Raw genomic sequence first — 24,411 nt, forward strand, 5'->3', positions numbered from 1 at the left:
CAGGACACGTTGGGAAGACTATGTCTCCCGGCTGGCCTGGGAACGCCTCGGGATCCCCCGGGAAGAGCTAGACGAAGTCGCTGGAGAGAGGGAAGTGTGGGTTTCCCTGCTTAGGCTGTTGCCCCCGCGACCCGACCTCGGATAAGCGGAAGATGATGGATGGATGGATGGATAATAAAATTTGTCATTTTCCTCAACGTTAGTCAAAAGTTTATAAGAAAAACTGAACATTTGTGCAATATTATGATAAAAGTCGGAATTTTACTCAATAACAGTCGTCATTGTGCAAGAAAAGCTTAAAATATTGGCAATTTTATGAAAAGAGTCGTAATTTTACTTGACAAAAGTCACAATTTTATAAGAAAACCTAAACATTTTAGCAATATTTTGATAATAATCGCAATTTTACTTGGCAACATTATGACAAAAGTCATAATTTTACTCCAAAAAATTTCACTATTTTAAAAGAACAACAAAAACGTTTACAATATTGTGATAAAAGAATATCACAAATGTCACCATTTTGCATTAAAAAGTAATAATTTTACAAGAAAATATTGCAATATTACAGAAACAGAAATAATATGAGAAATTTTTCCCAATTTTATAAGAAAAAAGTCGACACATTGAGAGAAAAAGACTAATTTCAGTTAATTGTTTAATTTTTATTTGTGTAATTGTTTTCTAATCTTCATTATTTACTTCAAGTTATTACGGTATGTCTCTATATACATATTTAATTTATTTTGTTTATTAATGTTGGCCAAACAAGTCGCATTTACATTTCTTACACATACTTGTTATTGCATATGTTGACTAGAGGGGGAGCACTTTTAAAACTGTCAATTTGAAAAATACCTCCTTTTTAGACCTCCCTCATTTTGATAGATTTCACCACCAAGGGTGCAAATGAGACATTCTCTATTTTTTGCAATGTGCTTAAAGCAGGGGTGTCAAACTCATTTTAGATCGGGGGCCACATGGAGAAAAATCTACTCCAAAGTGGGCCGGACTTGTAAAAATCACGGCACAATAACTTAAAAATAAAGACAACTTCAAATTGTTTTTTTTGTTTTAAAATACAAGCATGTTCTGAAATTGTACAAATCATAATGTTGTGTGTGTGTGTGTGTGTGTTTTTTTTACAATGACCTATTGTGGTTTATAGTATTCTATCTTTACTTGTTGTTATTTATATTTTCTGAGTAAATTATGTGATAATGTTCATCAGTCAACTCATTGGTGTTCATTTTCAATTTATCACGATAAAACAATTATATCAAAATCAAATTACAGGATTTTATTTATGTCGTTTGATCATTTTCCTCATACTAACATCATGTAGTGTATTTTTTACATATGTAGCATCATCTACAAAGATACAAATAATTGCAATTGCGACATCTAGTGGACACATTTAGAACAGCAGTTTCTTTCCTTGAAAAATTTTAGGTTAATTTTTATACTTAGCAAACTCATCCCGCGGGCCGGATAAAACCTGTTCCCGGGCCTGATCCGGCCCTCAAGTCGTACGTTTTAGACCCCTGGCTTAAGGCATATGACAAAGGAGTCACGGACCACAGATGGCCCCTGTGCCGCACTTTGGGCAACCCAGCTGTGGAAGCTAACTGTTAATGGCCACTATAGTCTTCCATCCATTTTCCACACTTATTCCCTTTAGGGTTGCGGGGGGCGCTGGTGCCTATCTCAGCTACAATCGGGCGGAAGGCGGTGTACACCCTGGACAAGTCGCCAACTGATCACAGGCACTATAGTCTTAGTAACGTTAAATTAGTATGCAGGATGTCTTACATCAGCGCCGAAAGTCGTAAAATTAGCTGTTCACCTGCCAGGTTTTTTCAGGGATGAATGGGGAAGTCCTTCTCTATCTTGTTTTATCATATATTGCTGCTATTTACACCTGTCAATGTTTACTTCTGTATGCACATTAAATCAACAAAAAATCCTGACTTTGGAGCAATGTTCACGGACTCTAGTATTTGCCTCTCTATTAGATGCAATGGTTTTCCGTATTGGGAGCATGATTTATGTCTTAATTGTTCACCAGTCCTCATATGGAAGGTACTGGTCCTTTATGACTCAAGAAGGGTAGAAATACAAGAACACACACATGCAATAAATGAGTTACTTTAAGTGTGTGTGTGTGTGTGTGTGTGTGTGTGTGTGTGTGTGTGTGTGTGTGTGTGTGTGTGTGTGTGTGTGTGTGTGTGTGTGTGTGTGTGTGTGTGGCAGGTGTCATCACCATGCAGGCCTTCTCCAGTTACCTGTCCAGCGATGAGAACGGCGTCATCCCGCCGGACAAACTGGACCAGTCGGAAGACATGAGCTTCCCTCTGTCTCACTACTTCATTAACTCCTCCCACAACACTTACCTGACAGGTAGGTAGCCGCTCACACACCTGCGCGGGCGCGTCAGTTCAAAGTGTCGGCGTGTCCTTCCAGCGGGTCAGCTGGCGGGAAGTTCCTCGGTGGAAATGTACCGGCAGGTCCTGCTGGCCGGGTGTCGCTGCGTGGAGTTGGACGTGTGGAAGGGAAGGACCGCCGAGGAGGAGCCCGTCATCACGCACGGATTCACCATGACTTCGGAGATCTGCTTCAAGGTGACTCGCTTCCGGTCTCTTTCAGCGCGGAGAAGTGTGCTCCACGTTTGGAGAGTCAGTGAGTTTTTATAACGTGATGCAGAATGAACAAGACTCGGTTCAAGTGTAGACTTCCAGCTTTGATTTAGGAGATCAAATATATATTTTTAAGAAATACAGGGTTTTTTTTTTTATACATTTGATCAGCTATCATTATTATTTGTAATGTATGTGGAACAATTCTTTTTTTGTTTTTTCTTATTTATTTTTTTATCGTATTTGTATTATTTTCAATATTATTATTTGTATTACTATTAATAATATTATTTTATTATCTTCAATATACTACCATAATTGATATTATTTGTATTATTTTAATGTCTCGTCATTTTATTATTGTCATTTTTATTGCTATTATTCTTCATCATTATTATCTGTATTATTTTTTACTTTATTTTATTGGCATATTATTTTATTATCATTGTTATTTTATTGCTAATGTTATTCTTTATCATTATTATTCTATTATAATACTATTATTAAACATGTATGTGGAACTATTCTTTTTTTGTTTTATCTTATTTATTTTTTTATCGTATTTGTATTATATTCATTATTATTATTTGTATTACTATTAATAATGTTTTATTATCTTTAATATACTATCATAATTGATATTATTTGTATTATTATTTTATGTCAAGTTATTTTATTATTGTTATTATTTGTATTGCTATTATTCTTTATCATTATTATTCGTATTATTTGTTCTTTATTATTTGATTGTCCTATTTTTTATTATCACTCTTGTTTTATTGCTATTGTTATTCTTTATCACTATTATTATTTTTATAATAATTATTATTATTTGAATGTCTTATTTCATTATCATTTTCATTGCTATTATTATTCTTTATCATTATTACTATTCTTATTTTATTTCTATTTTTTTATTCTAATGTCCTATTTCATTATCATTTTATTGCTACTATTATTGTTTATCATTAAAATTCTGTTATCATAATTATTATTATTGTCATTATTTTAATGTCTTATTTTATCATAGTTATTATTTTTATTGCTATTATTTTTTTTCTTTACTGTTTTATCACCATAATTATTATTTTCATCATTATTTTATCTTTTAAATTTTTTATCATCATTATTGTTTTATTCATTATATTTCTTATTATAATAAATAGTATCTGTAGTGTAACAAATGTTTGTTTATTTACATTTTTAATTATTTATTGTCATTTCCAATATATGATATGATTAATGTATTAAATGAATAGTAAAATAGTTATTTATTTAAAAGTATTCTTATTGACATTTTCTGTACTTTTCTTAGTTTATTAATTACTTTATTTGTTGTCTATTGGCAGGAAGTGATAGAGGCCATCGCAGAGTGCGCCTTTAAGACGTCGCCTTTCCCAGTCATCTTGTCTTTCGAGAATCACGTCGACTCGTAAGAACTGACATTCACTTTCACTTTGATCTCAAGTGAAACGTACCAGATGTTTCACTGTTCCGTCAGGTTGAAGCAGCAAGCTAAGATGGCCGAATATTGTCGATCAATCTTTGGGGAGGCGCTACTGATTGACCCACTGGACAAATACCCTGTAAGTACACACACACACACACACACACACACACACACACACACACACTCAGGTCAGAAAGTATATTTGTGATGACGGCTTTAAAATGGAACACAGCTGGAGTCGGGCGTGCCGCTGCCAAGTCCTCAGGAGCTGATGGGCAAAATCCTCATCAAGAACAAAAAGTCGCACAAAGCCTCCAATGGCGCCGACACCAAGAGGCTGACGGAGCTGCCGGCCAATCAGGGCCCTGAATCGCCGTCTCCTAGCAACAACACAGGAGGTAGAACACACACGACACTCACCTGTACCATTTGCTGGCGGCCAATACAGAAGCTGCATTAGAAATGTTCTCTTGAACAAAACCTTACATGTGTGCGATTCTTCTTCGATACCGATTCTTTGTGCAAATATAGCTGACCTGTCTGCTAAAATGTTCAAATAATTACATATCTATCTAAAAGACAACAGATAAAAGAGCAAAAAATCAGAATTAGTAAGAAATACCATATTTCCTTGAATTGCCGCCGGGGCGCTAATTAATTTAAAACCTCTTCTCACTCCTGCGCTTACCAAAGGCATGCGGTAAAAGTAAGCATGCGCTAATTATTTTAAAGCCTTTTCTCACTCCGGCACTTACCAAAGGTATGCAGTGAAAATTTGAGTGTGATGTAAGTTTGGACCTTAAATCCTACTGAATAGCTCTTAATCTTCTTCCCTTTATACAATTTCAAATTACCGGTATTGAAATCAGCCTCCTCCATTTTGAAAATTACGACAGGGGAAGTGTCATTCGTGACGTCACGAGTTTGACCAGGCGGTAATACTAAGCGTGCGCTAATTATTTTGGGAAGCGGGTTTGACCCGGCAGTAATTCAAGGCAGGTGCATACTATATGCCCTGCGGCAATTCAAGGAAATACGGTAGTTCACATATTTAAATTAATGATTAATAATAATATACTTCGTCACTTTTAACACAAAGTTTTGTCTTTAGATATATAATTTTTAGCATCTTTTTTTTTTAATAAAAAAATATCAATACGGCCCCCTATACTTAGCAATATTGCAAGCTCTTAGATGTGTGTGATAAATCGTTACCAGATGTCTATCTGTTATTAGCACAGAAACAAGTGGTATAAAATGCTTTTTTTTTGCTGCTTGTCTCCATCCATCCATCCATCTTCTTCCGCTTATCCGAGGTAGGGTCGCGGGGGCAGCAGCCTAAGCAGGGAAGCCCAGACTTTCCTCTCCCCAGCCACTTCGTCCAGCTCTTCCCGGGGGATCCCGAGGCGTTCCCAGGAAACATAGTCTTCCCAACGTGTCTTGGGTCTCCCGAGGGAGGCGTTCAGGTGGCATCCTGACCAGATGTGTAAATAAATGAACCACCTCATCCCTCTTGATGTGAAGGAGCAGCGGCTTTACTTTGAGCTCCTCCCGAATGGCAGAGGGGGGTTAGCGGGTGGTGTATATTGTAGCGTCCCCGGAAGAGTTAGTGCTGCAAGGGATCCTGTGTATTTGTTCTGTTGTGTTTATGTTGTGTTACGGTGCGGATGTTCTCCCGAAATGTTTTTGTCATTCTTGTTTGGTGTGGGTTCACAGTGTGGGGCATATTTGTAACAGTGTTAAAGTTGTTTATACGGCCACCCTCAGTGCATTCACTTGTGTGTGTGAAAAGACCTGGATATTATGTGATTGGGCCAGCACGCAAAGGTTTATTAGCGCTCTGTACTTCTCCCTACGTCCGTGTACAGAGCGGCGTTTTAAAAAGTCATATTTTTTTTTCTTTTTAAACCGATACCGATAATTTCCGATATCACATTTTAAGGCATTTATTGGCATCTCTACTTTTGAGTGTTAATGACACAGCTTTGCAACAGTTGATATTCTAGTTTCAAGCATGTTTTACTCAATATAGGTCATCAAATCTCAGCAACAAGCTGGAATATCTTACTAAGATCATTTAGGACCAAAACACTTAAAACAAGTAAAACACTCTAACATAAAATCTGCTTAGTGAGAAGAATTATCTTATCGGACAGAAAATGAGCAAATATCACCCTTATTTGAGATATTTAATCTGACTTAGATTTCAGTTTTTGCAATGTACAGCACTCTTAGTGAAGTGAAGTGAATTATATTTATATAGCGTTTTTTCTCTAGTGACTCAGAGCGCTTTACATAGTGAAACCCAATGTGTAAGTTACATTTAAACCAGTGTGGGTGGCACTAGGAGCATGTGGGTAAAGCATACTTGCCAACCTTGAGACAGCCGATTTCGGGAGGTGGGGGGCATGGTCGGGGGTGGGGCGAGGGCGTGGTTAAGAGGGGAGGAGTATATTTACAGCTGAATTCACCAAGTATATATATATATATATATATATATGAAATAAATACTTGAATTGCAGTGTTCATTTATTTACACATATACACACACATAACACTCATCTACTCTTTGTTGAGTTAAGGGTTGAATTGTCCATCCTTGTTCTATTCTCTGTCACTATTTTTCCAACCATATGCATGTACAGTAGATGGCAGTATTGTCCTGTTTAAAAGTGTCACAACATTGCTGTTTACGGCAGACAAACTACCTTACGGTAGACGAAAACGTGACTGCTGTTGTTGTGTGTTGTTACTGCGTTGGGAGGACGTTAATGAAACTGCCTAACAATAAACCCACATAAGAAACCAAGAACTCGCCCTCGATCATTCTACAGTTATAACGTCATTGGGCAGACACACTGTTAATATCGTGGGAAAGCGGACGTGAAAACAGGCTGTCCTCACTCAGGTCTGCATGGAGCTGGAGGGGGCGTGGCCTCCAGCTCCGCCTGAATTTCGGGAGATTTTCGGGAGAAAATTTGTCCCGGGAGTCTCCTGGAAAGTCCGGGTGGGTTGGCAAGTATGGGGTAAAGTGTCTTGCCCAAGGACACAACGACAGTGACTCGGATGGCAGAAGCGGGGATCGAACCTGGAACCTTCAAGTTGCTGGCATGGCCATTCTACCAACCGGGCTATACTTAGTCTGTGAGGAGGTGGGGGTTTGAGTCGTTTCCACTGGACTCCAAGAATGTATCAAAGCCATAAAAGTGTCTTAGCTCTGACAAAACCCAGGCACAGGCAGCGAAGGAGACGAACCCCCACAGTAACATTTGTCTCAAATAGTGGTTTGGACAAGAGATGAGTAAAAAAGGAATGTTTTCATGACTTTGGCCATAACTCGGTAAGCAGATGAGAAAGTGTAAGTCATAGTTAGCATCAATCAGTCCAAAGTGAGACTTTCTTGATGCACCTCCTGTGTCGGGTCTCCCTGACAAGCGAGCTGGACTCACTTTGTTTGCAAACGTTGCTGACTCCGTCGTCTTTCTGTCACTGCAGCAGACATGGACGCCGAGAGCGAGGAGGAGGACGACGACGAAGACGACGACGGCAAAAAGGTCAGTGATTCAAACATGGGCCAAGGGGTGAAAACTCCACGTCTGAAGTAGACATCGAGCCTTGTGGTTTTTTTCAGGGGTTCCTCGTAAAATATTCCCAAAAACTATTCTGGGCTCCTTCACCAAGATTATAGTTGAGACATTTTTCAAGATCAGCCATCTCATTTCTTGCTGGATGTTGCAGAAAGTATGAGAATGTGTGAGCTGCTGCCTCTTCTGTGAGGCAGCAGCTCACATTTGTCGAGATATTTACACAAAGTTTGCATTTTTGGCAGAGATATCTTGTATGGTCTTCATGTCCGTCCATCTCTGTCGCCTTGTTCACGGACCATGAAAGCTGGGGCGCTCCTCTAATGAGCCCACGCTCTGACTGTTGCAGACGCAGGATTTTGGGTTGCAGTACCGAAAGAAACAAAACGAAAAGTGTAAAAGATGCCAGGATAGAAGGACAAAAACTGGATTTCACGTCCCCAAAAAAATGGACGTTTTTAAAGCTAAGCAGAAGAGAGATACCGTGTAGATGTGACCTACATTGCTGCAGGAAGGCTCAGTGGCAACTTATTCTTCTCCTACTCCTTCTCCTTCTTCTTTTTCTTCTTCATCTTCTTCTTATTATTATTTGTCTTCTTGTTTTTCTTCATTCTTATCTTCTTATTCTTTGTCTTCTTCTCCTTATTCTTCATCTTAATCTTCATGTTAATTAAAATCTTCTTGTTCTTCTTCATCTTCTTCTCCTTCTTCATTGTAATCTAAATATTCTTCAGTTTTGTTCCTCTTTTTCTTCTTCTTCCACTTTGTCATCATCTTCTTCATCTTCCTATCCTTCTTAATCTTAATCTAAATCTTCTTTTACTTATTCCTCTTCTTCTTCATCATCTTCTTATCCTTCTTCATCTTAATCTAAATCTTCTGCTTCTTCCTCTTCTTCTTCTAGTTTATCATCATCTTCTTAATGTACTTCCTCATCTTCATTCCTATCTTCTTCTGCTTCTTAATCTTTTTTTCTTCTTCTTCTTCATCTCCACCTTCATCTTCATCCTTTTCCGCTTCTTCATCTTCTCCGCCGCCTTCTTTGTCTCTTTCTTTTTCTCCTAGTTTTTTTCATCTTCATCCTAATTTAAATATTCTTCCACTTCTTCTTCTTCTAATTTTTCATCGTCTTCATCATTTACTTCTTCATATTCATCCTTATCTTCTTCTGCTTCTTAATCTTTTTTTCTTCTGCTTTTTGGTCTACGTCTTTTATTTCTTTTTCACATTCATCCTAATCTAAATCTTCTTCTGCTCCTTCCTCTTCTTCTACTTTTTCATCATCTTCCTTGCTTCATCTTCATCAATTTCTGCTTCTTCATATTCTTCTTCATCATCGTCTTCTTCCCCTCCTTCTTCTTCATCTTCATCTTAATTTTGTTCTGTTTTTTCACCTTCTTCCTTTTCTTCTGTTTTTTCTTCTTTCTTTTCTACTTTTTCATCATCTTCTTTCATCATCATCATTTTCTGCTTCTTCATTTTTCTTCTTCATCATCTTCATCTTCTCTTTCTTCATCTTAATCTAAATATTCTTCTGCTTTGTCATTCCATTTTTATGTAGACGACGCGGTCATTTATTGTCATGCCAAACTTTGAATTCCTGCAGTCTGCTTTTGATGTTGTTCATGGCTGTTCGACCCAGCTGAGACTAATGTTACATGCAGAGAACTCGAAGGCGGTGTGATTTCAAAATGCCATTGAATATTCCAAAAATAAAAACCGCTCATAAGGTTGAACTTGAAATGGTCACAACAATTAAGGATTGGATTGTCTCTCTTTTGTGTTTGTTCTTTATTGGTTTTTGTTTTTGTTTTTTTATCCTGTTGTGTTCGTGTTGTGTTTGCTCCTTTTTCTTGTGGTATCTTTTAACCTGCCTATTGTACAGCACTTTGGCTACCCCTGTGGTAAATTTTAAATATGCTTTATAAATAAAATTGATTTGATTTGTCCCTGATGAGAACTTGGCCATGTGGAATAGATTGGAATATATATATATATATATATATATATATATATATATATTATACTTAGATTTAGACTTCCTTTTTATTGTCATTCACATTTGAACTTTACAGCACAGATAAAAACGAAATTTCGTTACATAAGCTCATGGTAGTGCAGGATATTAAAAAAAAGCAATAAGGTGCATGTATAATTAAATAAATATATATAAATGATATATAAATATATATATATAAAATAAATAAATATATATATATGTATAAATAAATAAATAGATTACTGTACAGATAAATATATTGCACTTTTTCACATGCGTCCAGTTTTATGGATGTATGTTATATCGTCTTTTTTATTCCAGCGAGTTAATCCATTTCGGGGGGGAGTTAAGAGTATAATGTAATTAAAATGCTCTCAAGAGTCCTACGGCCTGAGGGAAGAAGCTGTTACAGAACCTGGAGGTTCTGCTTCGGAGGCTGCGGAACCTCTTCCTAGAGTCCAGCAGTAAAAACAGTCCTTGGTGGGAGTGGGAGGAGTCTTTGCAGACTTTCTGAGCCCTGGTCAGGCAGCGGCTTTTTGCGATCTCCTGGATAGGAGGAAGAGGAGTCTATATATATATATATATATATAATTTTTAATTTTTTACCGGGTTAAATAAAGGATATTGATTGATGAATCTTCTTCTTCTTCCTCTTCAGGGCTCAGCGGAGCGTGAGGCCGTGGCCACGGAGGAGATGTCTACTCTGGTGAACTACGTGCAGCCCACCAAGTTCAACTCCTTCGAAGCCTCCAAGAGTAAGTCACAAGTTGAGTGCTCACCTTTTCACACACTTATAAAGTGTGTGTGCACGTGCGTGTGCGTGTGTGTGTGTAGAGGCGGCCCGCTGTTACCACATGTCGTCCTTCGTGGAGACCAAAGCTCTGGAGCACCTCACCAAGTCACCGGTGGAGTTTGTCGAGTATCCTTAGCGACCGTTGCCATGGCGACTGTGCCCGGCGGCGGCAGCTGCTTCTTCTTCTTCTTCTTCTTCTTCCTCTTTTGATGTCTTTTTCCGTAAACTGTCATTCGCGCCGCCGTCGTCTCACTTTGCATGTTTGCGTGGTCGCTTCATTAGGTACGCCTGGCGTTTGACGGACACTGTCAGGGGAGGTTGTTTTATTGCAAGGGCTCGTTATCATACTTTACCCGTTCGTCTCCTTGCGTTCGTGACTGAGGCTATATATATAATTAGCACATTTGTATATATTAGAATAGCATAGAAAGTACTTTACTGATCCTTGGGGGAAATTCACCACCACAGTTCACTCCCAATAAGTACAGGTCACAGTGAGGGTGGCTGTATAAACAACTTTAACACTGTTACAAATATGCGCCACACTGTGAACCCACACCAAACAAGAATGACAAACACATTTCTGGAGAACATCCGCACCGTAACACAACATAAACACAACAGAACAAATACACAGGATCCCTTGCAGCACTAACTCTTCCGGGGCACTACAATATACCCCCCCCCCCCACAAGTATGGTAAGTATGATCAACACACTAGCAAATTAATGCATTAGCATACTAGTATATTAAGGTATCAACACACTAGAATAATGTTGCATTTGCCTATTAGCACGTTAGCACATTAGCAAATAATAAGATTAGCACATGAGCACATACTTGCCAACTCTGAGACCTCCGAACTCGGGAGATTGGGGGGGGGGAGGTGGGGTTGATATTTAGAGAGTAGCTGGGGCTGTATATCGTAGCATCCCGAAAGAGTTAGTGCTGCAAGGGGTTCTGGGTATTTGTTCTGTTGTGTTTATGTTGTGTTACGGTGCGGCTGTTCTCCCGAAATGTTTGTCATTATTGTTTGGTGTGGGTACACAGTGTGGCGCATATTTGTAACAGTGTTAAAGTTGTTTATACGGCCACCTTCAGTGTGCCTAGCATTCACTTGTGTGTGTCACGTATATTATGTGACTGGGCCAGCACGCTGTTTGTGTGGAGGTAAAGTGGACATGACGACAGGTTGTAGAGGACGTTAAAGGCAGTACGCCCCCAATATTGTTGTCCGGGTGGAAATTGGGACAAATTCGGGAGAATGGTTGCCCCTGGAGATTTTCGGGAGGGGGAACTGAAAATGAGGAGGGTTGGCAAGTATGTGTGAGCATGTCATCAGCAGTCCAAGTGTGCCAGTGGTTCTCCTCATGCCAACACCAACCAGGTACAACAAGTCCCAGCTCAGTCGCATTTACCCGAAAGGCACCAGAGTGGACTCGTCCAACTTCATGCCTCAACTCTTCTGGAACGCCGGCTGCCAGCTGGTGGCGCTCAACTACCAAACCATAGGTTGCTGCTTTGTTGTTATGATTGATGTTGAAGTGAGGCGGTGGCAGAAGACCGCTGCTCCTTGCAGATCTCTCCATGCAGCTCAACCTCTTCATGTTCGAGTACAACGGACGCAGCGGCTACAGGCTGAAGCCGGAGTTCATGCGGCGGCCCGACAAACACTTCGACCCCTTCACGGAGAACACGGTGGACGGCATCGTGGCCAACACCCTCTCGGTCAAGGTGCGCCCCCGCCTTCCTTTTGTAGGACGCCGGCCTCACCTCGCCTATCTCCCGCCGCCAGGTGATCTCGGGCCAGTTCCTGAGCGAGCGGCGTGTGGGCGTGTACGTGGAGGTGGAGATGTTCGGCCTCCCCGCGGACACCAGGAGGAAGGCTCTGAAGACCAGGACCTCGCAGAACAACAACGCCGTCAACCCCGTGTGGGACGAGGAGCCCGTCATCTTCAAGAAGGTGAGAGAGAGAGAGTGCGCTCGGCTGCCGGGTCGCCACGGTGACACGCTGTCCTCCGCAGGTCATCCTCCCCACCCTCGCCGCGCTGAGGATCGCCGCCTTCGAGGAAGGAGGGAAGTTCATCGGCCATCGCATTATTCCCGTGTCAGCCGTAAGACCTGGTACTTCCACACCCTCCACTCTCTTCACCTTCTCCTGCTCCCTTTCATTCCTCAAGACTGCAGCTCTCTTTGACACGCTTGAAAGAAGTGAATAGAAGGTTAAAAATAAGATTAATAGTAGGTAAGAATTGGTCAATTTGAGGTAAAATAAGAAGTATAGAAGAAAAAAGGTGAATCAAAGCTAAAGGTACTAAATAAAAGGTCAAATATGGTCAAAGTAAATGAAAGGTAATAGAAGGTAAATAAAAGGGGAAATAAGGTATGTAGAAGCTAAAAGACGAAATGACAGTTAAACGAAAATAAAAGGTAAATAGAAAATTAAAGTAGTAAATAGAAGGTAAATAAAAGGGAAAATAAGGACTGTCGAATTTAAAAATATTAAATGACAGTTAAATGGAGATAAATAAAAGGTAAATAGAAAATCCATTCATCCATCCATTTACTACCGCTTATTCCCTTTTGGGGTCGCGGGGGGCGCTGGCGCCTATCTCAGCTACAATCGGGCGGAAGGCAGGGTACACCCTGGACAAGTCGCCACCTCATCGCAGGGCCAACACAGATAGATAGACAACATTCACACTCACATTCAAACACTAAGGCCAATTTAGTGTTGCCAATCAACCTATCCCAAGTAGTAAATAAAAGCTAATAAAAGGTAAATAAAAGGGAAAATAGGTAATGTAGAAGCTAAAAGAAGTAAATGACAGTTAAACAAAGATAAATAAAAGGTAAATAGAAAATCAATGTACTAAATCACAGCTAAAACAAGGTAAATAAAAGGGAAAATAAGGAATGTAGAAGGTAAAAATGGACAAATAAAAGGTAAATAGAAAATTAAAGTAGTAAATTAAAGCTAAAACAAGGTTAATAGAAGGTAAATAAAAGGGCAAATAAGGAATGTAGACGCTAAAAGAAGTAAATGAGAGTTAAACAAAGACAAATACAAGGTAAATAGGAAATCAAAGTAGTAAATAAAAGCTAAAACAAGGTAAATAAAAAGAAAAATAAGGAATGTAGACGCTAAAAGAAGTAAATGACAGTTAAATGAACATAAATAAAAGGTAAATAGAAAATAAATGTAGTAAATAAAAGGTAATAGAAGGTAAATAAAAGTGAAAAGAAGGAATGTAGAAGCTAGAAGAAGTAAATGGCGGTTAAACAAAGATAAATAAAAGGGAAATAGAAAATTTAAGTGGTAAATAAAAGCTAAAACAAGGAAAATAGAAGGTAAATAAAAGGGAAAATAAAGAATGTAGAAGCTAAAAGAATAAAATGACAGTTAAACGAAGATACATAAAAGATAAATTGAAAATAAAAGTAGTAAATAAAAGGTAAATAAAAGGGGAAATAATGAATGTAGAAGCTAAAAGAAGTAAATGACAGTTAAACGAAGATAAATAAAAGGTAAACAGAAAATTAAAGTGGTAAATAAAAGGTACAACAAGGAAAATAAATGGTAAAAAAAAGGGAAAATAAGGAATGTAGAAGGTAAAAAAGGATAAATAAAAGGTAAATAGAAAATTAAAGCAGTAAATAAAAGCTAAAACAAGGTTAATAGAAGGTAAATAAAAGGGAAAATAAGGAATGTAGAAGCTAAAAGAAGTAAATGAGAGTTAAACAAAGACATATACAAGGCCAATAGGAAATCAAAGTAGTAAATAAAAGCTAAAACAAAGTAAATAATAAGGAAAATAAGGAATGTAGACGCTAAAAGAAGTAAATGAGAGTTAAACAAAGACAAATACAAGGTAAATAGGAAATCAAAGTAGTAAATAAAAGCTAAAACAAGGTAAATAAAAAGGAAAATAAGGAATGTAGACGCTAAAATAAGTAAATGACAGTTAAATGAATATAAATAAAAGGTAAATAGAAAATAAAAGTAGTAAATAAAAGGTAATAGAAGGTAAATAAAAGTGAAAAGAAGGAATGTAGAAGCTAGAAGAAGTAAATGGCGGTTAAACGAAGATAAATAAAAGGTAAATTGAAAATTTAAGTGGTAAATAAAAGCTAAACAAGGAAAATAGAAGGTAAATAAAAGGGAAAATAAAGAATGTAGAAACTAAAAGGATACAATGACAGTTAAACGAAGGTAAATAAAAGATACATTGAAAATAAAAGGTAAATAAAAGGGGAAATAATGAATGTAGAAACTAAAAAAAGTAAATGGCTGTTAAACGAAGATAAATAAAAGGTAAACAGAAAATTAAAGTGGTAAATAAAAGCTAAAACAAGGAAAATAAATGGTAAAAAAGGGAAAATAAGGAATGGAGAAGGTAAAAGAAGATAAATGAAAAGTAAATAAAAAAATTAAAGTAGTAAATAAAAGCTAAAACAAGGTTAATAGAAGGTAAATAAAAGGGAAAATAAGGAATGTAGACGCTAAAAGAAGTAAATGAGAGTTAAACAAAGACATACACAAGGTAAATAGGAATCAAAGTAGTAAATAAAAGCTAAAACAAGGTAAATAAAAAGGAAAATAAGGAATGTAGACGCTAAAAGAAGTAAATGAGAGTTAAACAAAGACAAATACAAGGTAAATAGGAAATCAAAGTAGTAAAAAAAAGCTAAAACAAGGTAATTAAAAAGGAAAATAAGGAATGTAGAAGTTAAAAGAAGTAAATGACAGTTAAATGAACATAAATAAAAGGTAAATAGAAAATCAAAGTAGTAAATAAAAGGTAATAGAAGGTAAAAAAAAAAGTGAAAATAAGTAATGTAGAAGCTAGAAAAAGTAAATGGCAGTTAAACGAAGATAAATGAAAGGTAAATAGAGAATTAAAGTGGTAAATAAAATCTAAAACAAGGAAAATAGAAGGTAAATAAAAGTGAAAATAACGAATGTGGAAGTTAAAAGAAGTAAATGACAGTTAAAAGAAGATAAATAAAAGGTTGATAGAAAATATAAGTAGTAAATAAAAGCTAAAAGAAGGTAAATAAAAGTGAAAATAAGGAATGTAGAAGCTAAAAGAAATAATGACAGTTAAACGAAGATAAATAAAAGGTAAACAGAAAATTAAAGTGGTAAATAAATGCTAAAACAAGGAAAATAAAAGGTTAAAAAAAGGGAAAATAAGGAATGTAGAAGCTAAAAGAAGTAAATGACAGTTAAACGAAGATAAATAAAAGGTAAATAGAAAATAAAAGTAGCAAATAAAAGCTAAAAGAAGGTAAATAAAATGGAAAATAAGGACTGTACAAGCTAAAAGAAGTAAATGAGAGTTAAACAAAGATAAATAAAAGGTAAATAGAAAATAAAAGTAGTAAATAAAAGCTAAAAGAAGGTAAATAAAAGGGAAAATAATGACTGTACAAGCTAAAAGAAGTAAATGACAGTTAAACGAAGATAAATAAAAGGTAAATAGAAAATTTAAGTGGTAAATAAAAGCTAAAACAAGGTAAATAAAAGGGAAAATAAGGAATTTAGAAGCTAAAAGAAGTAAATGACAGTTAAACGGAGATTAATAAAGGGTAAATGGAAAATTAAAGTAGTAAATAAAAGCTAAAACAGGGTTAATAAAAGGTAAAATAATAAATATGGAAAGTAAAATAGATTAAACAGAGGGTAAATGAAAAGTAAAATAGGTTCCATTAAAGGTAAATAGAAAGTAAAATAAGTTACAGCGAAGGTAAAAGAAAATATATGAAAGGTATAAGAAGGGCAATAACTGATAAAAGAAGGTAAATAAAAGGTAAAGAAGGGTAAACTAAAGGTAAAGAAGTTAAATACAATGTAAAAGAAGGCGAACAAAAGGTAAATTATTTAAATAGAAGGTAAATAAAAGGTAAAATAAATTAAATAAAACTTAAAATAGGTTTAATGGAAAGTAAATAATAAATACAAGTATAAAGTAAGGTAATGAAAAGTTAGAATAATGTAAATGGGTTATACTTGTATCGCTTTTCTACCTTCAATCAAAGTGCTTTGACGCTATTTCCACATTCGCCCATTCACACACACATTCACACACTGATGGCGGGAGCTGCAATGCAAGGCTCTAACCACCACTCATCAGGAGCAAGGGTGAAGTGTCTTGCTCAAGGACACAACAGACATGACAAGGTTGGTAGAAGATGGGGAGCCAATCAGGAACCCTCAGGTTGCTTTGCAGGACCACTCTCCCAACCTCGCCACGCCGTCCCTGTTAAATAGAAGGTAAAATTGGGGACATAGAAGGTAAAAGTAGTTGAATATAAAGTAAAAAGAAGGTATAAAATAAGTTAAATAGAAGGTAAATGGTAAGAAAAAAGTTACAGTTAATAAAATTTTAAATAAGTTCAGTAAAAGGTAAATTGAAATCAAAAGAAGTTGAATAGAAGCTAAATAAGTGTAAAAGAAGTTAAAAAGCAGGTAAATCAAATGTAAGATAAGTTGAATAGATGTTTAACAAAGGAATATAGAAGGTAAAGTAAGGTAAATATTGTCATAGAGGGTGAAATAAAGTAAATAAGAGTTTAAAAGAAGGTAAATTAAAGTTAAATAGAAGGTAAAACAAAAGGTAATTAAAAGGTAAAAATAGAAGGTAAAATGGTAATTAAAAGTTGAAAGAAGTTAAATTCAAGGTAAACGAAGGTAAATAAGATAAGTTAAACAGAAGGTAAAATATATGTTAAAAAGGGAATATAGTCAGTAAAACAAGGTAAAAGATGGTCAAAGAAGGTAAATAGCAGTTAAATAGAAGGTAAAAAAAAGGATAAAAGAAGGTACATAAAAGGTGAATCAAGGTAAACAGATGGTAAAATGGTAAATAAAAGGTAAAACAAGTTAGAAGGTAAAGAAAGGTAAAATAAAATAAGTTAAACAGAGGGTATAATATTGTTAAAGAAAAACAGATGAAAGATGGTCAAAGAAGGTAAATTACAGATACATAGAAGGTAAACAAAAGGTAAAAAGAGGATAAAAGAAGGTATATAGAAGGTGAAAACGGTAAAAAACGGCGTGGCGCAGTGGGAGAGTGGCCATGCGCAACCCGAGGGTCACTGGTTCAAATCCCACCTAGAACCAACCTCGTCACGTCCGTTGTGTCCTGAGCAAGACACTTCACCCTTGCTCCTGATGGGTGCTGGTTGGCGCCTTGCATGGCAGCTCCCTCCATCAGTGTGTGAATGTGTGTGTGAATGGGTAAATGTGGAAGTAGTGTCAAAGCGCTTTGAGTACCTTGAAGGTAGAAAAGCGCTATACAAGTACAACCCGATAAATAAAAGGTTAAAGAAGTTAGATAGAAGGTAAACGAAGATAAATAAAATAAGTTAAAAAGAAGGTAAAAATAGGTTAAAAAAAGGAATATACCGTATTTTCTTGAATTGCCGCCGGGGCGCTAATTAATTTATAAATGGGTTGTATTTATAAATGGGTTAAAACCTCTTCTCACTCCTGTGCTTACCAAAGGTATGCAGTAAAAATGTGAGTGTGATGTAAGCTTGGACCTTAAATCCTACTGAATAGCTCTTAATCTTCTTCCCTTTATGCGATTTCAAATTAACGAAATTGAAATCAGCCTCCTCCATTTTGAAAATGATGACACGGGAAGTGTCACTCCTGACGTCACAAGTTTGATCCGGCGGTAATAATAAGCGTGCGCTAATTATTTTGACCCGGCAGTAATTCCAGACAAGCGCATACTATATGCCCTGCGGCAATTCAAGGAAATACGGTAGATGTAAAATATGGTCAAAGAAGGTAAATAACAGATAAATAGAAGGTAAAAGAAAGTAAGACACGTGTGTGAGGTCCTCTAACATCATTGTTGAACAAACAGAAGACTCGATGATGTCTTCCTGTCCAGGTTATCGCTACATCGGCCTGAGGAATGAGAAAAACCAGTCTCTGATTCTGCCCGCCGTATTCGTCTACATTGAAGTCAAAGACTACGTTCCTGACACCTTTGCAGGTAAACACAAAACAAAATAGCACCATTTTACCTTTTCTGTGAAGTAAACTGCTTGAAATCAGATTGAGAAATAAGCAAGCTATGATTTATTTTCAATATACAAGGCATTGTATTGCTTTGCCTTAGAAAGAAAGTGGCCCCCTCTAAGATGGCCGCCACGTTGTTTACCTAGGCTGACAATGTATTTATATTTATGCTCGGTACTAGCATACTTGGCTAGCCATTGAATAACTAAGGAGGCCTATGTGGGTCTAGAAGTGGTGAAACTTTTCGTAGTAAACATTCACAGTTATTTCAAGGGGTGGTGCTGCGTTAGCGGTAGCGTTCTCAGGCTAACGTTATGAGATTCAGTTAGCATGTACAGTTTTGTTGCTAGTTTGCTAGCAGCTATACACTTATTGGCTAGTCCTTTACCGTTGGTAACACTATTTTGATGGTTTAGGAGACTTGGTATTAACAATTTGAATCATATAACTTGGCACCTGACACATGTTAACTGTTAGCATGCTAACATTAGCGTGCTAATTATTTTTTTGCTAATTTTACAACAGTTTACCCCAGAGTAAAACATTTAGTATTTTATCCATGGTGACTTTTAGTATGATAACACTAGCATGCTAACTTCATTTTAAATTTTGCAACTGTTAACCCCAGTCATATAACTTGGTATTTCACATATTCTAGCTGCTAGCATGTTGACATAAACATGCTAACTTTTTTTTGCTAATTTTACAACAGTTTACCCCACAGTCAAAACCTTAGTATTTCATATATCCAAAGTTTCAGTATGCTAACTTTTTTTGGGATAATTTTGCAACAGTTTACCCTAGAGTCATATATCTTGGTATTTCACTTGTTAACTGATAGCATGTTATTATTAGCATGATAACTTTTTTTTTTTTTTTTGCTAATTTCGCAAGTTTAACCCAAAGTCATATAACTTCGTACTTGGCATATGCTTACTGTTAGCATGCTACATTATTTGCTAGTTTTTACAATAGTTTACCCCAAAGGCAAAAAACTTGGTACTTGACATACACTAACTGTTTGCATGGTAATATTAGCATGCTAACTTTTTTTTTTTTTTCTAATTTTATGACAGTTTAGCCCAGAGTCAAAAACTTAATATTTCATTTATGCTAAGTTGTAGCATGCTAACTTTTTTTGGCAAATTTTATAACAGTTAACCCTGGAGTCATATAACATGATATTTCACTTACGTTAATTGACAGCATGTTATTATTAGCCTGATAACTTTTTTTGGTAATTTTGCATGTTTACCCCAAAGTCATACAACTTGGTACTTGAAATATGCTAACTGTCATCATGCTAACTATTTTTGATAATTTTGCAACAGTTTACCCTAGAGTCATATAACTTAGTACTTAATGTATGTTATCTGTTAGAGCATGATAACATTAGCATGCTAACTTATTTTTTAATTTTGCAACAGTTTACCCTAGAATGACAGAACTTAGTACTTGACGTATGCTAATTGCTAGCATGATAACATTAGCATAGTAGCTTTTTTTCTGGTTAATTTTACAACAGTTTACTTCAGAGTCGTATAACTTGGTACTCAATGTATAATAACCATTAGCAGGCTAACTTTTTTTTGACAAATTTTGCAACAGTTTACCTCAGAGTCAAAAACTTAGTATTTCATATATGCTAACTTTTAGCATGATAAAATTAGCATGTTAACTTATTTTTAAAATTTTGCAACTGTTTACTCCAGAGTCATATAACTTGGTATTTCACATATGCTAGCTGCTAGCATGTTGACATAAACATGCTAACTTTTTTTTGCAAATTTTACAGCAGTTTACCCAAGAGTCAAAAACTTAGTATTTCATATATGCTACGTTTTTAGTATGCTGAATTTTTTGGGCTAATTTTGCAACAGTTAACCCTAAGGTCATATAACTTGGTACTTGACATATCCTAACTGTCAGCATGCTAACTTATGTTTGCTAATTTTGCAACAGTTAACCCTAGAGTCATGTAACTTAGTATTTGACGTATGGTAACTGGTAGCATGATAACATTAGCATGCTAACTTATTTTTTTATTTTAGTTCACTTCAGTCGTATAACTTGGTACTTGACATATGCTAACCGTTAGCATGCTAACTTTTTTTTTTTTAGTATTTTATATATGCTAACTTTTAGCATGATAACAGCATGCCAACTTTATTTTGTGTAGTTTTGCAAAAGTTTACTTCAGAGTTGTAAAACTAGGTACTTGACATATGCCAACTGTTAGCATGATAACATTAGCATGCTATAAGCTAGCTGCAATATACACAAATGGAATGTTGCTTTCCTTTCTGTGTAGATGTGATCGAGGCTCTGTCCAACCCCATTCGATACGTCAACCTGCTGGAGCAGCGGTCCAAACAGTTGGCGGCGCTGACGCTGGAGGACGGCGAGGACGACGCACAGACCGAGGTCGCCAGAAAGTAGAAATATGCCATTATTAGTTTGTGCCACGATCCGATCCCTCTGATTAAATCGGGAATCATCGAACAGTCACAAATTTACCAAGAAGTCTCGGAGGAAACCTTTCTGCTTCTTTCCTGCGCTTAGGACGAAGCCGACAGCGGCGTAGACCGCAAGAACGATCCCAAGTCGACGTTGGTGGAGAATGGACTCAGCCCCGCCCCTGGCCCCACCGGCCATGCCCCCCTAGCTGCAACGCCTAAGCGCTCTGCGGCCAATCAGCAAGCAGCGAGCACAGGTAGCGCCGACACAGACTTTGGCTGCGTCTCGATCGGCACACTTGAGTACTTTAACTTAGTCTTTTGTACTGTAAAAAGTGTGCAGTATTGTTTAACATGGTCCTTGCTATTACTTATTTAGGATTATTATTAGACTCCCAAAGGGCCCCATGTCAGGTTCAAACTGATGACATCTATTAAACAAGACAAAAGCAAGGAGTTAAACAGAGACAGAATTAAATTTGGCTCAATTGAGGAGAGACGTCTGGACTGTACTCTTTGTACAGTCTCATCAGGCCCTGGCAAAAAATTGTACGCCTCCTCTTTTATTTGGACTTTCCCTGATTACAGGACAACAACTGTTTCTAAAGGTAGGGGGTCGTAAACAGCCGCTGCCTTTGGTCACAAAACAGTTCAAAGAAAAGGTGCTTGGCGGGGAGTCAGGCCCTGCTTCCTCTCTGCTTTGTAGATCTCAATTGAGCTAAATTGAATTCTATCTCGGTTTAATTCCTTGCTTCTTGTCTTGTTTAATAGATGCCATAAGTGTTTGAACCTGACATCTTCATGATCATTATTAGTGCATTTATAATAATAATATATCACTAAGATTGTTATTTGTGAACCAACTGGCCGTCATCATAATAAGAATGTATTATTATGAATAATATTAGTGTATCTTTTGGGCGTAATCATAATAATGCGCTAATAATAACGTTAATAATAAATTAATATTATTAATATTATTATTGTATTTATAACAATAATATATTATTGTGAATATGATTATTAGTAGTGAATTTCCTGGGTTTAATCATTATAATGCACTAATAATATTATAACATATATCATAATAATAGTAAATTATTATGATTATTATTAGTGTATTTCTAATAATAATAATATATCACTAATATTGTTATTAGTGAACGTTCTGGGTATAAGCATAATAATAATGTAATAATATGAACAATGTTAGTGTATATAATGGGCATGATTATAATAATGTGCTAATAATGATCATAATAATACATTTATATTATGATTATTACTATTGAATTAATAATAGTATATATATTATTATGAATATGATTATTAGTAGTGCATCTCCTGGGTGTAATCATTATAATGCAGTAATAATAATCATTATAGTAAATTAGTATGATTATTAATAGTGCGTTTATGATAGTAATATATCATTAATATTGTTATTAGTGAACCTACTGGGTGTAAGTATAATAATGTGCTAATAATGATCATAATTATAAATTAATGTTATGAATATTATTATCGAATTAATAATATTTATATATTATTATGAATATGATTATTAGTAGTGCATATCCCGGGTGTAATCACTATAATGCACTAATAATAATCATAATAGTAAATTCTTATGGTTATTATTAGTGCATTTATAATAATAATATATCATTAAGATTGTTATTAGTGAACATGCTGGGTGTAAGCAGAATAATAATATAATATTATGAACAATATTAGTGTATATAATGGGCGTAATCATAATAATGTGCTAATAATGATCATAATGATAAATTAATATGATTATTATTATTGAATTAATAATAGTAATGTATTATTATGAATATGATTATTAGTAGTGCATCTCCTGGGTGTAATCATAATGAACTAATAATAATCATAATAGTAAATTGTTATGATTATTACTAGTGCATTTATAATAGTAATGTATCATTAAGATTATTATTATTAGTGAACATACCAGTTGTAAGCATAATAATAATGTAATATTATTAACAATATTAGTGTATATAATGGGTGTAATCACAATACCATGCTAATAATGATCATAGTAATAAATTAATATTTGGATTATTATTTTTCAATTAATAATAGTAATATATTATTATCCATCCATCCATCCATTTTCTACCGCTTATTCCCTTCCGGGGTCGCGGGGGGCGCTGGCGCCTATTTCAGCTACAATCGGGCGGAAGGCGGGGTACACCCTGGACAAGTCGCCACCTCATCGCAGGGCCAACACAGATAGACAGACAACATTCACGTTCACATTCACACACTATGAATATGATTATTAGTAGTGCATGTCCTGGGTGTAATCATTATAATTCACTATAATAATCATAAAAGTAAATTATTATGATTAATATTAGTGCATTTATGATAATAATATATCATTAGGATTGTTATTAGTGAACCTACTGGGTGTAATAATAATGTATTATTGTTAATAATATTAGTGTAATATTATTAATATTCATAATAATAAATGAATATTATTTTATTATTTACAATTATTTAATGATTATAAATTAGGAAGTTGACTTTTAGGACACCTAACGGTTCAATCAACATGATTCTTCATTCAAACCAATTCTTGCAGTGTATTATTTGGAATGACAATAATGATACTTTTTCCAAAACAGGTTACAGGTTACAAAAGCTCCTTCTGGTTGATTGGAGATGACCAAAAAACGTATTCAAAAAATTAAAAAAAAAAATGTATAAAACTTATTTATTTAAAAATTATTAATAATTTTGAATTGTTATAATTTTTACTATATAGATTTTTTTTTTAAATTATGAATACATTTAGAGCCGGCATGAATAGGATTTTTTTTTTGGTGCACCCTCACACTAAATATCGTATTGGTTGCACAACATCACGTCTTGTCAGAGCGTCTTTCTGCCGGAAAATATTGCGTGTATTGACTTGTGAGACAGCGCCCTCTGCTGGAGTCAAAGCTACTTTCTACTTTTTTGCCATCAATGTGTGAATGGGTGAAGGTGGAAATAGTGTCAAAGTGATCTGAGTTCCTTTTAGAAAGGTAGAAAAGCGCTATACAAGTACAACCCATTTACCATTTCGTCTTCCCCATGACGTTCCTTCTCCTCTCCTCGACTTCAGATGCAGCCAAGCCGGCGGCGAAGACGGAGGATTTGGTTTTGAGTGTTTTGATAGGTAAGTGCACATTCCTGCGGGGTCCACGCTGCGTAAGGTCGTCTCACTCGCTGCTCTCCAACGCCGCGCAGACGTGCCGGCGTGCTCGCTGGCCGGCCTGCAGCAGTCCAAAGTCTACCAGAAGGAGCAGAGGCGGCAGTTCAAGGAGCTGAAGGAGCTGGTGAGGAAGCACCAAAAGAAGACCTCGGAGCTGCTGAGGGACGTCAACACCAAGTACAAGAAGACGTCCCGGCAGCGCAGCAAGAGCAGGTCGGCC

At 36.0% G+C, this 24,411-nt stretch overlaps 1 protein-coding gene across 2 annotated transcripts in view; it reads left to right on the top strand.

Moving 5' to 3' along the window:
• The window catches only part of plcb1 (phospholipase C beta 1), a 63,732-nt gene that overhangs the window by 21,138 nt on the left and 18,183 nt on the right, over positions 1-24,411 (top strand). The window contains exons 10-26 of one of the 2 annotated variants that reach the window (XM_061911377.1): positions 2,254-2,400; positions 2,464-2,621; positions 3,986-4,068; positions 4,138-4,222; positions 4,319-4,484; positions 7,585-7,640; positions 10,328-10,424; positions 10,504-10,588; positions 11,850-11,974; positions 12,042-12,196; positions 12,258-12,425; positions 12,487-12,586; positions 18,370-18,474; positions 20,812-20,924; positions 21,063-21,213; positions 24,102-24,155; positions 24,227-24,404. In XM_061911377.1, the coding sequence (XP_061767361.1) occupies positions 2,254-2,400; positions 2,464-2,621; positions 3,986-4,068; positions 4,138-4,222; positions 4,319-4,484; positions 7,585-7,640; positions 10,328-10,424; positions 10,504-10,588; positions 11,850-11,974; positions 12,042-12,196; positions 12,258-12,425; positions 12,487-12,586; positions 18,370-18,474; positions 20,812-20,924; positions 21,063-21,213; positions 24,102-24,155; positions 24,227-24,404 (2,026 nt within the window). Of the gene's footprint in view, positions 1-2,253; positions 2,401-2,463; positions 2,622-3,985; positions 4,069-4,137; positions 4,223-4,318; positions 4,485-7,581; positions 7,641-10,327; positions 10,425-10,503; positions 10,589-11,849; positions 11,975-12,041; positions 12,197-12,257; positions 12,426-12,486; positions 12,587-18,369; positions 18,475-20,811; positions 20,925-21,062; positions 21,214-24,101; positions 24,156-24,226; positions 24,405-24,411 lie in introns of both variants that reach the window. The other variant, XM_061911376.1, reaches the window with a different exon arrangement.

The sequence above is a fragment of the Nerophis ophidion genome, linkage group LG09 (genome assembly GCF_033978795.1).
Source record: "Nerophis ophidion isolate RoL-2023_Sa linkage group LG09, RoL_Noph_v1.0, whole genome shotgun sequence".
In the NCBI taxonomy this organism is placed as follows: Eukaryota; Metazoa; Chordata; class Actinopteri; order Syngnathiformes; family Syngnathidae; genus Nerophis; species Nerophis ophidion.